This window comes from Drosophila suzukii, chromosome 3, assembly GCF_043229965.1.
Source record: "Drosophila suzukii chromosome 3, CBGP_Dsuzu_IsoJpt1.0, whole genome shotgun sequence".
NCBI lineage: Eukaryota > Metazoa > Arthropoda > Insecta > Diptera > Drosophilidae > Drosophila > Drosophila suzukii.
In genome coordinates, this window is record NC_092082.1 from 19,487,991 (window position 1) to 19,502,920 (window position 14,930).

The 14,930-nt window shown below is 35.8% G+C and overlaps 2 protein-coding genes and 1 long non-coding RNA gene across 3 annotated transcripts; all 3 read left to right on the plus strand.

Moving 5' to 3' along the window:
* The first annotated feature begins 1,923 nt into the window (after nt 1–1,923).
* On the plus strand, nt 1,924–3,057 carry LOC108019389 (sphingolipid delta(4)-desaturase DES1). The gene has a single exon (XM_017087213.4). The coding sequence runs from the start codon at nt 2,038–2,040 to the stop codon at nt 3,001–3,003; it is 966 nt and encodes a 321-aa protein (XP_016942702.3). The 5' UTR covers nt 1,924–2,037; the 3' UTR covers nt 3,004–3,057.
* A 4,553-nt stretch (nt 3,058–7,610) lies between these two features.
* Nucleotides 7,611–8,555, plus strand: LOC108019391 (uncharacterized). The gene is made up of 3 exons (XR_010654118.2): nt 7,611–8,121; nt 8,191–8,272; nt 8,349–8,555. It is a non-coding gene; the product is annotated as an uncharacterized lncRNA (long non-coding RNA).
* A 2,502-nt stretch (nt 8,556–11,057) lies between these two features.
* Cyp312a1 (Cytochrome P450 312a1) lies at nt 11,058–13,592 on the plus strand. The gene is made up of 3 exons (XM_017087211.4): nt 11,058–11,913; nt 12,256–12,818; nt 12,958–13,592. Exons 1-3 carry the CDS (start codon nt 11,285–11,287, stop codon nt 13,299–13,301), a joined length of 1,536 nt encoding a protein of 511 aa, XP_016942700.4. The 5' UTR covers nt 11,058–11,284; the 3' UTR covers nt 13,302–13,592.
* The last annotated feature ends 1,338 nt before the right edge of the window (nt 13,593–14,930 follow it).

Genomic DNA, 14,930 nt, shown 5'->3' on the forward strand with positions numbered 1-14,930 from the left:
CTAAAAATAATAAAAGCCCGCCTGACCCTGCCAACTGCCAGTAAATACATGAGAAGTCAGGCAGCCAAATGTTGCAATGGCCAAAAAAAGGAGCCAGCAAATGGAGAGAGACTTTTTGGCCAAGAAACTTAACCAACCGGACGGCAAGTTGAATGCAATAAATGCGCAATTGGAACGTGACTTAGCCGTGGCCAACAATCACCCAAAAAACCATGATAAAAAACAACACCGAAACGTACTCAAATTAAAGGTAACAACAAGAACAGCGACAACTTTTTCCCCTACTTAACTTGGCCAAATTGCAGTCAAGCGAAGTGCAACCGTCAAGAACTGGAGCCAATTGCCACTGCTAACGGCAATCTTGAAGTTGACCAGCTAAACAAAAAACATTATTAAGTTCTTTACAAATAATAAATAAATTATTAAAGATTTTTTTCAAATTTATATTGTTTTTGGGATTTTAAGAGAATTTCAGTTTAGATCTCTGCATATATAGAATATTTTTTATTCAATTAGAAATTGAACAATAAGACCATTCAAAAATTATAATTGAAGTTTTATTATAATACGTTGTTTTCAGACTTAAGTCAATTTTTTATTTAAAGTGCAGCACCAAGAAATGGAGCTTATAAGTTGAGGCAATAAGTAAGGGGTAATTGAGTGTTGTCTGTGCCACTGGAAACTCCGTTCAGAACAGCTGCAAAAAGTATTTACTCCGCTCCGACTTCGTCTCCCAGAATTCATTTGTTTTGCTTGCCTTCAAATTGCAGTTGCCGCTGTCCTTCAGTTGCAACAACGCCCTGTCCAAAAAACTACACCATTAAAAAATGTTATACTAGTCGAATTTCGGTATACCCTAAAATATTTAAAATTTCTGAAGCTATGTATACATTGTACACATAAGAGGTGGGCAAAGAAATGTTTTTTTTAATTTAAGAAAAGCTATTTATTAAGCTTTATTCTAATTTGATCAAAAATTGTAATCCCATAAATAGTTTAAAACAAACATTTAAGAGTCAAAAATACAGTATTTCCCAACAAAGAAAAATCTTCATATTAAAATATATGTTACATACCTTGTTTTCTAGCTTAAAGATTTAACTTATGAACCTTGCTATCAAAAAGAGTATGTGAAAAGATATATGTACGTAAGTACTAGTTTATACAAAACATTTTGCGCCTCGAAGGTTAAGCATCGAAAACCCAACAAAAAACGCGATGTGGAAAAAGAGAAAAAAGACTTCATTACTGTCGGGGCAGCCAAGCATGGGGCTTAAAAAAAGTAATTTAAAATTATTATTTTTACTTTATTAATGCCGCTAAAACCTTTGGGCCAGATGATGCAGATTAAGTCTAAGGTTCCAGAAGGAAATGCAAAATGTTGGCACATCGTTTTGGTTGGAATAAAAATCGTGATTGAATATTAGAGGTTTTAATGAGAAGAAAATGTAAGTTAAGATTGCTGAGATTGCATTTTTGCATGGCTGCTGGGTCAGTCAAACAAACTGGTTTTGATATATAAAGCTGCCCCGTCTGCAATATGGAGGTAACTTACAAAATTGCATGTGCAACTTGAAAAATCTAAAACTTTTTGGGACAGCCATCTGACATTTTGTATAAGATAATTTCATCTTAATTATTTCCGCAGTTTGACCTTCCCCGGACTAAAAAATAATCAAAATGTTTGCCTAAAAATGTTCAGGTACAATAAGTTGAGTTCATAAGAGCTTTATGAATTGAAATTTATTGGTGCAAGCTGTTAACTGAGTTAGTGGGACATAAAAACTGGTTCTTTACTGTGCTCACAATGAAAATATGACAATAGCTTTTGATGAAAGCCAATTGAATTTATATTTGTATCTAAATGACACCCATAAAATACATACAAAGGCAAACAGAGTTGTCAGTTTTTAAATATATCAAAAGGGTGAAGTATATTTTCGGTCAATTATATAAAATAATAACATAGTCGGACGTCGGGGCAGTTTATATACCCACCCTTAACATCCTAGAACCCAACCATCCAAAACATCCAAGATGGGTCAGAGAGTCTCGCGCAGCGACTTTGAGTGGGTGTACACAGAGGAGCCGCACGCCTCGCGGCGCAGGATTATACTAGAGAAGTACCCGCAGATCAAGAAGCTCTTTGGTCACGATCCTAACTTCAAGTGGGTGGCTGGCGGGATGGTGCTTACCCAAATCCTGTCATTGTTCGTAGTCAAGGACCTGTCGTGGTCGTGGCTCCTAGTGGCCGCCTATTGCTTCGGTGGCATTATCAACCACTCGCTGATGCTGGCCGTCCACGAAATTTCTCATAACTTGGCCTTCGGACACAGCAGACCCATGATGAACAGGATTTTGGGCTTCATCTGTAACTTGCCAATCGGCTTGCCCATGAGTATTTCGTTCAAGAAGTATCATCTGGAACATCACCGTTACCAAGGCGATGAGGCAATTGACACTGACATACCCACACTGCTAGAGGCCCGTCTTTTTGACACCACGTTTGGAAAGTTTTTGTGGGTGTGCCTTCAGCCTTTCTTCTACATTTTCCGACCGCTAGTGATTAACCCGAAGCCACCTACGCGCCTGGAAATTATCAACACTGTGGTGCAGCTGACTTTCAACGCTTTTATCGTTTACTTTCTCGGATGGAAGCCAATGGCCTATCTGCTGATCGGTAGCATTCTCGCGATGGGCTTGCACCCGGTGGCCGGACACTTTATTTCGGAACATTATATGTTTTCTAAAGGATTTGAAACGTATTCTTACTACGGCCCGCTCAACTGGATTACCTTCAATGTGGGCTATCATAATGAGCATCACGACTTCCCGGCGGTGCCCGGCTCCAGGCTGCCCGAGGTTAGGCGCATCGCCAAGGAATTTTACGACTCAATGCCCCGGCACACCAGCTGGACCCGGGTACTTTACGACTTCATCATGGACCCAGCAGTGGGACCATATGCCCGCGTGAAGCGCCGCCAGCGGGGGCTGGCCTCCTAAGAATTCGATGCTTTTCAAGGTTTCCTGGATGTAATCCCATAGTTTATAATACCTGTCCTACTATACTACTGCCCTAAAATTTTCGATACATATTTATATTACTTTCAAATCATAATTGTAAAGCCACTAAGCAGTGTGTTTTGACCCTCATTGTAACCCTAACGAAAGCAGTGTGACCATATGCCCGCGTGAAGCGCCGCCAGCGGGGCCTGACCTCCTAAGAATTCGATGCTTTTCAAGGTTTCCTGGATGTAATCTCAGCGTTAGACCTTAAGCGGTTTATTATGTGTATATACTTCGTAAAGACGTTTACTGCAGTTGCACAAAAGTGCAGCTACGAAATACACAGCGCCTGCTAATCTGCAATGATTACATAATAAGCTTACAGTGGATATTTTGAAAGATTAAATGTTTAACATTTTTGGTATTAATGCTAGATTGTGAGCTTACTTTGACTCATTGGCCTAACTAAGAAGAACTTTCAAGCGCTCTAATTAACTTGTAACTCATAGTGTATAGTATAATACCTGTCCTATTATACTACTGTCCTAGGATTTTCGATACATATTTATATTACTTTCCAATCATAATTGTAACCCTTACGACAGTAAACTACTAATCAACTGACCAATCAATTACTATTTATGATAGCCTCTTGAAACTGTAACCTAAGAATAATATTAAGAAAATTGGACAGGGGTGGCTGCATGTACAAAATAAATATGAGCAAAATAAAACAAATGGCAAAATCTTTAAAAAAATATTTTATTAAATGATACTTTGAAATTTACTAGATAAAAGTATTTTTTAGTCATTGATCTTTTGAAGTAAAATGTTTTTAATCTCAGAAAAATGAGAAAATAACCAATACGAAAGATACAAATTTTTTAAAATTTGAACAGAACCTTTGTTCTCTACAGTAATTATTTTCATGAGTTTTAAAAGGCATATTTGATCTAATTGAATCAACATTCGCTAATTAAAGACATTTAATTCCCCGAGCTTAATGAATCCTTGGATTGGGTTGTCAATTAAATTAAGTAGAAGCAATAAATACGCGGGTAAGGCCAGCCGATTGAAGAACTCACACCCCGTCAAAGAAACGGAAACGGAAGCAGCAGCCGAGTCTTTGGTGGTGTTTGCATTTTTTACTTCATTACGAAGGGCGGTGCAGGCTAAAACCACCTCAAACACCTCGGGAAAATAGACCGAGACCGCAGGAGCAGGAGCAGAAGTGAAAGACACCGCCCGCGGCTTCCATTTACAGCCTGCTTAATTTATGCTAAACGCGTCGCGTCTTTGCATTTAATTGTGAAATTAAATTTGAAGCGATTAATGTTGACACAACATGCGATTAGTGCAAGAGTTGGGCACTGAAAAAATATATTTGAAAATAAGACTAGTTCCACTTCTCTACTACTTTTATTCTTATATATTTAAAAAATGTTTACATTAAAATTCCTATTAATTCGAAAAAAGTTCATATATTAAATATAAATTCCAATTAAAAATGAATATAATTTATTTTCATTATTTACCAAGAACTAATGTATTTAAAAAAATATATTTACTAAGGAAAATAATTTAAATGTACAAAATACTATTACACCAATGATCTTCATCTTACTATGATTCATTTAAAAATTATGTTTTCTATAATAGAAAACAAGGTTTATCCCAACTAACACTTGATGAACTTTAAAAACTGAAAATTTTAAAACGACCATTTGTTTTATTTTTAATAAATATTTGTGCCTTCTTCTCAGAGTGTAAGTATTTGCGTACATGCGGTTTGCCCTTTGGGCTTGGCTCGGTTGGCTTGGTCTAAGAGGTGGAGATACTAGCGGATATCTATTAGCCAATCGCCTCGCATTTGGCAAATTATCATTGTTTATAATATGACAATATTCGATGGCAGCGACAGCGACACATACAAGCTTTGCATAAACAATAATTAAATGTAGCCAAATTAAATTTTACACAAAAGCAGAACACAAAGTGACAGCTGGGCGGTCCTTTCCACGGCCTTTCCTGACCCATCCAAACCCGATACCCCCACGACTTGGAAATGTCTGCATAATTATGTGGTACATGTGGGTGGGTGGAAATGCCTCAGTTGAGTGGTTGAGTGCATGTGTGAGTGTCGTGGCTGATAATATGCAGTTTAATTACAGAACACCAATGCCCACAAACAACAATAACGAGGGAAGATCGGGCCTCTCGGTATTCCAAAAACGAATACTCTTACCAAGCTACATTCTTAAAAATAAAAAATTTTATATATATCAAATATATAAACCCACAAAATAAAAATAGAAAAAACAAATAAAAAAATGTTTTTGATAGAAAATTTCAAAACTTGAATATCATTGAAAACATTTTTATATTTTCTCAGAAAAAAAAAAATTTTTTAAAAGTAAAAATGTTAAAAGTTGTTCTTTTATTAAAACGAATAATTTATAATCTCATAATCTATATTTTAGATCCCAAATATAAAAATTCCAAATATTAATACCCACAGATACGATCTTAATGTCGCTTATGTTTTCTTTGCAGTGAAGAATCAATGTTTTAGGTGCCTTTATATTTTTGGTGACTTGGTTCTTAAGTTTTACTCTTAGTTTGCATTTTCAATATTAAAAATTCTGTATATATTTATATGTATTTATAATGAAAATATTCAAGTCTTTGTTTAATATTAATTTTAATTTTGTCGGATTCAAAAACATCAGTTCTTGATTTTTATAGAGCAAAACCGTTACACAGTATAGAACAAATGGACTGATGGGAATGATCAACAATTTGGGTTCAAGAAAGGAAACGAGAAAATAAGAAATATTAATCCAAAATGTCCTTGAATCAATATTTATGTTATGTTTACATTTTCGACCTGTAAAACCAATATGTCCCAGGCAACGAAGGGTACTCAGCGGTATGGTCAACATTTTGCTGCATAAATTCAAATTAGTTTGAACTGCCTTATCCCCACTTCCACCCAGCCAAAATCAACCCGAGAAGCCTTTATCTGCACCTCCCCCTATTAAAGACCCAGCTCCTTTCGTGGCCACGCATCACTTTTAATTTTCCATGCGAGACAATGTTCTTGGTCCTGTCAGGTGCATAACTGTATTATCCTCGTATGCCTGGCAGGATATACACACGTATGCGAGTGTGGATCGCTGTTTATTGGCATCCATTAGATAAGGGAATTTACGCGAATGCAATTGTTCGGCTTCGCCTTGACTTCAAAGGGTTTTGTCGTGCTTTGTCCAGTTAGTCGTGATTAGTGTCATTGGATGGTATTTGCGGGTACGCGGAAGCCTTAAATTGAATTTGTAAGGACGGATGGATGTAATAGAATTATACGTATAAATTTATAAGACCATAAAAACCATATTTCCTAATAGGCTTGCTGAGTCGAAAATATTATTAATAATTATCTGTAAGTCGGGTCCTTAATCTTAAAATAGGAATTAATCGAATTGTTATGGCATCCCATGTTTGTAGTGCGAACGGTCGTAGGTTCGAAACGATGTTGAGGTAAGAGTTTTAATATATATAATAAAATCGCATGATTTTTTTAAAATTGTATCCGAAATTTCGAAATAACAAACAACATATATTCCTAAAAGTAGAAGATAATATATCGAAAACACCGAAGCTATAATGTTTATTATAATCGGATATATGTAGAATCAAAACTTTTTGAAAAGTTTTATCTTGATAGCTTCAAAACAGCGGCAGGCACATTCTCGGCAACATTTTACTCAGAATATTTATTACCACATATGTGTCAGACATCACTTACTATATCATCCACGTACAACCTTTGAACAACATAGTTCACTATCCCTAATGCGTAAATTATACATAACTTCCGAAAATATTAAAGTCAGTTTTTTTTAGAAATGTGTGAATCGGCAGGCAAAGATCCAGATGCGTGCTGCGCATTGGCTTACGGAATATATACCATAGTCGTTGGAGTCCTTGCCTTGCTGTATGCGTTGTATTCAACGTTTGCATTCTTGACGCTTGTGCTTTATAACAGCAGTGCTATTTTATTGGTTTTCACTGTAATATCCGTTGGATTTTTCCTTGTAAGCGTAATGTACATTATTGCTGGGTCTTTGTTGGTGGCCGGAATGCTGAATGTAATGTGGATTTCAACAAATAAAAATTTTAAAAATATTAATGTATTATTTGGATGTATCCTAATATAGGGCACAAGAAATTTATTTAGATGTGGAAAAATTCTGTGCTATGTCTTTCCAATTTACACCTTCCCACTCATATTTACAATGGGTGAGCAAAAAGTTTTAAAAAACTGTAAATTTAATTATGTTTTTTAATTATTCCTAACATTCTGATTTTGCCATTTAGTTGTTTACTTTGTTTGCTTGCCGAAATTATGCAGGCATTACGGAAGGACCTGGCACTGAAAAGACCCTAAGATAAGTCGTTTCAACGATTTATTCCCAAAATGCCAACGCGGTACACGCCCTTATAAATCTGTTGTTGTAATGTAAGATTCCGGCCAAATTCTTGGAAGTGGAACAACCAGGACTTAATTGTAAAGTCTCTTACCATGCGAACGTTAATAATAATTTTTTGTGTGAATCTGATTTATTCCGACTTATTTTATTTTTAGCTTACTGTAATATTTAAATTACTATGAAGGGCATTCTGGAGAATGTGAAAATGTCGAAAACACCGAAGCTTTCATTTTAGTCCCTTTTTTTCATTTTTAGCTTTTGCTATAGGATATAGACCTATCCGGCTCGGATATAGAAATAAAACTGAACAACATAGTTCACTATCAATAATGCGTAAATTATACATAACTTCCAAAATTTTTAAAGTGGTTTAGTTTTAGAAATGAGTGAATCGGCTGACGATGATGCAGATGCGCGTTGCGTGATGTTTTACGGAATGTATACCATAGTCGTTGGAGGCCTTGCCTTCCTGGAGGCGTTGTATATAACGTGTATATTCTTTGTATATATGTATGATAACAGAGGAGCTCTAATGGTGTTTGTCGCTTTACTAATCATTGGTCATTTGATTGTCTGCGTGACGTACGTTGTTGCTGGGACTTTGTTAATGGTCGGAATGAAAAGGGTAAAGTGGATTTTAACAAATTAAAATTTTAAAAATATTAATGTTTTATTTGGATGTATCCCAATATAGCGCTCAATAAAGTTATTTAGATGGGGAAAAATTCTAAGCTATATCTATCCAATTTTTTCCTTCCCTCTCGTATATACAATAAGTAAGATACAAGTTTTAAAAGACTAAATTTAATAGTGATTTTTAATTATTCCTAATATTCTTATTTTGCCTTTTAGTTGTGCACTTTGTTTGCATGCGGAAATTACGCAGGTATTACGAAAGGACCTGGCACTGAAAAGACCATAAGATGAGTCGTTTCTTCGACCCTATAAATCTATTGTTGTACTGTATAATTCCGGCCAAATTCTTGGAAATGGTAAAACCAGGACTTAATTGTAATCTATTACCATGCGAACGTTAATAATAATTTTTTGTGTGAAGCTGAGTTAGTCTGACTTATTTCATTTAAAGCTTACTACAATAACTAAATTACTATGAAGGACATTCTGAAGAATATGGAAACATTGTGAAAATCATAGTTGACCGAGTTGTTCATTAAGTTTTAACCAAACTTTGAACAACCCACTCGGGTTGAAAATTAAAAAAAAAGAAAATATAAATGGGGTTTTAAATTAAAATATGTATTTTAATCTAAATTTTGTATTTTTACTCTACAAAACTTTTATTTAAAACATGAAGTAGAATTTTCTTTGACTATTAAATAGGGTTCAAAGATGCTTTACATACTCTTTGCTCGTAGATTAAGGGTTTGTAACGGGTAGAAAGTATATATAAGGTAAGTTTCCTTGTTCATAAAAAAATGCTGAATTCAAATTTGAAACCTGAACTGACCAAAATATGTTTAATTAAACTCACTCTTATGCCATTCAGTTGTCCCTTTATTTTCATAAAATTGTCAGAAACGCCGGAAGAGAGAGGTACTTTTACACACATATATGAATACAAGTAGTAAAGTGAAGGATAAATTATTTTTGTACGAATTGTTGACCAGCAAATATTATTTTCAGCCCAGTCCCATCCGCTTTAATTACAATTACTCTTGTTCTCTTATTGTATTTATTGTCGGCTGATAACTTTTTTCGTGTTAATTAGTGTAAATATGGAGCAGGGGAACTACCTAGGTTTTTGTACTTGTCGTCACTATTTGAATGACAAAAAAATATGAATTGAATGACAGTTGGTCGAGAGAAAAATCAACAACATAAAACCCCTGAAAAGTGTATTAAATGGCAACCATAATAAAGTTCCTATAGCTGGAGCTCAAATTTAAATAAATGATTGTTCTATGCGTAATGAATGGAAATAAAACAGAAATTATATGAATGACATATATGACACATTGTTTATACAATAATGTGGGAAGTAAAATAAAGTTTTGTTTGCTCCTATCTGATGACTCAGATTGTAAATTGGCTTTAATTTTATTCAAAGAATATTTACTGCATCTTTGGTAGGAAGTTTGTTATGACGTTTTATTTGCATAATCCCTATATTAAATATATTTTAGTGGCTGAAAAATTTTTTATTTTTTTTTATCTTTATTTTTATTTACAATCTGTTTGTTTAAACAATAAGTAAATTGTATAATTTATATTAAATTAACAGAAATAGCAGTTTTCCAGTGAGCCCTGCTATTATATATAACATCTTTCCTGTTTGTTGAATTTATCTATGAGGGAGATCGAGAATATGATATCTTTTAGTGGCTGAAAAAGTAATTTTTTCTTTGTCTATCTTCCTTATTGTGGGCAAATAAATTGTTTTTAACCATAACTGTCAGTTTTTAATTTTTCACAAGATAATCGATTTTAGGAAATAGAAATCCCGATTTCGTTTCACGTATGCCCGTAACTGGGTGGCCCCATCCCAATCACCCGTCAAGTTTTATGAGCATTATGAAATTTGTATGCAATCGACAGAAGTACAATCGAAATTATAATTCAACAAATAAAACAAAAAAGTAATAGGGGAACTTAAAGCATCGACAAAATTGAAGAGTATTTGTTTATTAATTTTTGGCCTGACGAATCTTAAGTTCAGAGATGAAACGTAGTTAGACGTAAACAAAAACATTATAGTCGGTTACTTTATCTAATGAGTTCCTTAGATAAATAATGTAGCATGCTTGCTATCTACAGGTAATTCTTCACTAAAATTTTTTAATGAACTAATTTTTAGAAGTTGGGAAGAATATAATAAAAATAATTCTTTGGATAACATAATAACTTTGCATCTGATATCACAGACATCATAGATAAGGAACAAGAAAACCCAATGCGAAAATTAACTTGCTTACACGTCTTCGAAATAATAACTATAAGCAATTAAAAAATGTCGCTTATAAAACGTATCTAAAATTTGTAGAACTATACATTCTCTACAAGGACAAAGAACTAAAATTGGTAAAAAAAAAAAGAACTAGAGCATTGTGAGTGCGACTTAGAAGTCCCAGATTCTAGTTCATAATGTTTTGTTTACATCTCCGATGCCTGATGTTAAGTACTTAAATGGCTGGGGACGAGCAAAAAGAGTCACTTCAATTTCGCAGCGGCATCGATTTGAATACGCTTATAATATACATATTGGGCGTACGAAATTCGTATGAATAAATATGCGCAGTGTTAATACCGCAGTCGACCCGACAGTTGCTCTTAATCGGTGCATTGCACAATGCGAAACCAAGTGCAAAACTTTAAAATCGTTTAGTTCTTACACTCGAAAAAAAAGAAACAAGGATTAAAAACAAATTGTGAATTAACATAGAATACTAGTATATAAGTAGTATAATTCGTTTAAAATGTTTTAAAATGTTTATAAATTCTATAAAAATTATTTTCATAAAAGATTTCTTAAATACCTATAGTTACCCATATTTTAAATTTAATAAATTAAATAAAATTTTCTAAAACTTTTACTGTTTGTAAGAGAATTGATTGACAGTTTCAGAAAAATGCGTCTGAACTTAGCTTATAATTTTAAATTGAGACTAGGTTTGATTTTATCCAAGTGTAAGTCCGCTTAGCAGCAAACTTTTCTGACCCTTGGGTCTGGTGACCCTTCAAAAACTGTCTGATCTCTGCGTCTGTGTACCGCTTAAAACGCTTGATGCGACATTGTTTCGAGGCAGTTGCTATCTGGAAACCTCGTCGCAATGTTCTGGCTCGGTTTAGGCCTTCCGTTGATCGCTTTGTCCTTATACCTGCTATATGTCTTCGAACGCCAGAGGAGGATCGATTGCCTTACCCGCAATTGGCCAGCTCCACCGGCCCTGCCGTTCATTGGCCATCTGCATATCCTGGCTAAATTGGTGGGGCCGCATCCTCTTCGCCGCGCCACCGAAATGATCAACACCCATCTGAAGGATCATCGCGGAAAACTTTGGATGGGCACTAAGCTCTACCTGGTGGACTGCAATCCCAAGGATATCCAGGCTTTGTGCAGTGCCCAGCAGCTCTTGCAGAAGACCAACGACTACAGAATCTTCGAGAACTGGCTCTGTGAAGGTCTCTTCACGAGTGGTTTTGAAAAGTGGTCCCATCGCCGAAAGATCATCATGCCAGCCTTCAATTACGCTATGATCAAGCAGTTTGTGCATGTCTTCGAGAGGCAGTCACGGGTTCTTCTGTCCAGGGTTACTGAGTTTGCAGAATCCGGGGAACCATTGGATTTCCTTAAGCTGATCAGCTGCTTCACCTTGGACACTATTTGTGAAACGGCCCTCGGGGTATCTGTAGGTGCTCTCTCAAGTCCCAAATCGGACTATCTGGATGCTGTTAAAGAGTAAGTTAGTTGCTTTTATACTGTAGAAACGTGATATCAGGAACAGCTTAGTTTTGTATAAATTAACAAACACAATATGTTTAAGCATCCATTTTCACAAGTTAGTAAACCAAAACAGACATAAAAGTACTAGTTGACTCTTTCCGTCAACAAAATGTGCTAACTTTTATTTACTCAATTTCTAAATCCACAATAACCACAAAATTTTCGAAGGATTGTGGTTTGTTGATGGTATACATCCTACCGAATACAACAGATAATTAATTATTGTCTTTTATATTTATAATTAATAAGTTCTTTGCTAGATCTTCCCTAATTTTACATTTTATTGCCTTTTTGCAGAATCCTTGTGATCATCGACACCCGGTTAAAGAATCTTTTCTACCGCAGTTCCTTTATATTTCGTCGCACATCGCATTTTAAACGGGAGCAGGAGCTACTTAAAATCCTTCATGGTTTCACTGAGGGCATTATCCAGAAGCGATTGGATGAGATCTGTCAGGATGCGGTGAATTTTAATACCGAGAGCACTCAGAATGCGGAAATGGAAGGAGGCAAGCGGACACTCTGCTTTCTGGATAGCTTGCTCCAGGCAAAAGGACCCACTGGTCAGCCCTTGACAGTCAAGGATATTCGCGAGGAAGTGGATACCATCATATTCGGGGGCTTTGATCTCACGGCCACTACCCTTAAGTTCTTCATGTACAATATGACCCTATATCCGGAGCACCAGGAGCGTTGCCGGGAGGAAGTGTGGTCGGTTTGCGGCAGGGACAAAAGGGAACCCATTTCCATGGAGCAGGTGCGTCAACTGGAGTTCCTGGAGGCTTGCGTGAAGGAGACACTGCGGATGTATCCTTCGGGTCCGATTACGGCCAGGAAAGCCACAGCTAACTGCCAAATCAGTAAGTCTTACTAAACTTTAAAACTAGACTTTCTCTTAGTACCTATAACAACAATATTTAAAAGAAATGCTAAATATTCTATCTGTAAATAAAAGGAATACCTTTTTTATTTTATTCTTTATCCGCCCTCAATTCGCAGATGATTTCTTCATACCAAAGGGTAGCGATGTGATCATTTCTCCAATTTACATGGGTCGCTGCAAGGATTTCTTCCCAGATCCGTTGGTCTTCAAGCCAGAACGCTGGTCAAGTGGAGCGGAACCAAAGATCGAGGCCACCACATTTATACCATTCATGACTGGGGCACGGAGTTGTTTGGGTCAACGATATGCGATGGTGATGCTCAAGGTGGTTTTAGCCCACCTGCTTAGGAATTTCCTGTTCGAGCCCCTTGGCGAGCGACAGGTGAAAATGAAGCTAAACTATGTGATCACCCTACATACCGTCGATCCCTATCTTTGTAGAGTAAAAAAAATCGATTGAGGCTAGCCATGAGTCTATTGACTTGGCCAAGACCTTTGACAATAAAGTTAGCCAATACTAAGTTAGTCCATTCTTTATAATTATTACTATTTGGTCGACATTATTTAATATTTCAGCTTAAAAAAAACCGATTAGGCAAAGTCTGATTAAATTCCATTTTCATCTATTTTACCTTTAATAAGAATAAGAATAACTAAAGCATTCGTGTAGGATTTCCCTAAATTAAGTTTAATGTATGGATTTTTCAAGTTGAAATACTGCCATCCTTAAAATACACCCTTGTCAATTCGATTCACTTGGTTCCTTTCAGAAAGGTTGCTTTTCTTGACGATGCACAACATTTCCGTTTTTAATGATATATAAAAAAAAGAATTCTGTACAATTTGGAGCATTTTCTGCCTGCTCATTTTTATGTGATTTGAGCGGGCGCGTTCGTCTAGAAAATAATTTCTGGCTGGCGTGGATTTTTATTGTGCCAACCAAAGAGCGGAAAATCAACAAACATTTCCTGGCGCTGTAATAAATAAAAATGCATAAAGCAGCCACCAAACCGTCGCCAGTCAGTCACTCGGTCCGTCCTTATCCTGGGGAAGTACACACACTCCCATATCACCATTATCCGCCGGCATCATCATCGGATTCCGGTGCAAATTATGAGCCGTGCCTGCTTATTATCGTGGCAGCCACGGGGGGGCGGAGGAGGCGGAATATAAAATGCAATTTATTTAAATAAAAATCAAGTTTAATTCGCAGTGTCGTAAATTTTTCTTTTATTTTTCATACCCTTCAGCTCGTCCCGGGCATTGAATTTCACGCTTTTGTTAACAAGCGCATAAAAGTTGGTTCTATCTGCCAACTGATACGTTTCTGGTATTGGAACTGGAAGAAGGGGTTCGAAGATTGTTGAACTCAGTGGCTGATTGGTGGTGGGTGCTTGGGATGGGTAGTTTTATATATAATGGCAGTGCATTGGGGAAGGAAAAGGTTCCAGCCAATTTTCAAGCATTGGAAATCGATTTAAAACAATGACGAAAAACTACGTATAAAAATAAGTTTAAATAAATTGGTATAAATTTGAAATATTTTTTATTGTATATTGTATAAACAGAATTAATTGATTTATTTATTTTTAGTATATACAATTTAAAAAGATCAATAAATATAAAATATAAATAAAAATATTTAGTTTTTTAACTAGTTGATATTATGTGTTTACAAAATATTTCAATTCAACATGTTTTCACTTTTATACCGATAACTAATATAATGCTCAGATAAATAAATTTGTAACGGAATCCAAAATGTTAAGAGCTTTATAAAAAATGAGTTCATTTGATAAACAAATTAAGAGCAACGTTTTTTAATGTCCACTCGGACTTTTATGACCAACCCTACCCACTAAGCTCCTTTCCAAATCCATCTTGAAATTAAAATATGGGCCCTAGGAACATGTTCCCAAAATTTTGAGTGCTTGGCCAAAGTTTTACGATCGTTTTATTGGGTTTTGCATTCGCGGGGAGGCTTTAACCCTTCTGTTGGCACCCGCCATAACTTAATTATCCATATGAATCCTTCAGGCTTTTATTGCGACCTAACCCCGCGGCTTTAATTATGATGAGTACTTGGTGC

Bases quoted from the DNA above. Each gene is read 5' to 3' on its own strand.
- LOC108019389 (XM_017087213.4), top strand. From the start codon at position 2,038: ATGGGTCAGAGAGTCTCGCGCAGCGACTTTGAGTGGGTGTACACAGAG.
- Cyp312a1 (XM_017087211.4), top strand. From the start codon at position 11,285: ATGTTCTGGCTCGGTTTAGGCCTTCCGTTGATCGCTTTGTCCTTATAC. The intron at 11,914-12,255 runs GTAAGTTAGTTG...GCCTTTTTGCAG, and splicing joins TATCTGGATGCTGTTAAAGA to AATCCTTGTGATCATCGACA. The intron at 12,819-12,957 runs GTAAGTCTTACT...CTCAATTCGCAG, and splicing joins CACAGCTAACTGCCAAATCA to ATGATTTCTTCATACCAAAG.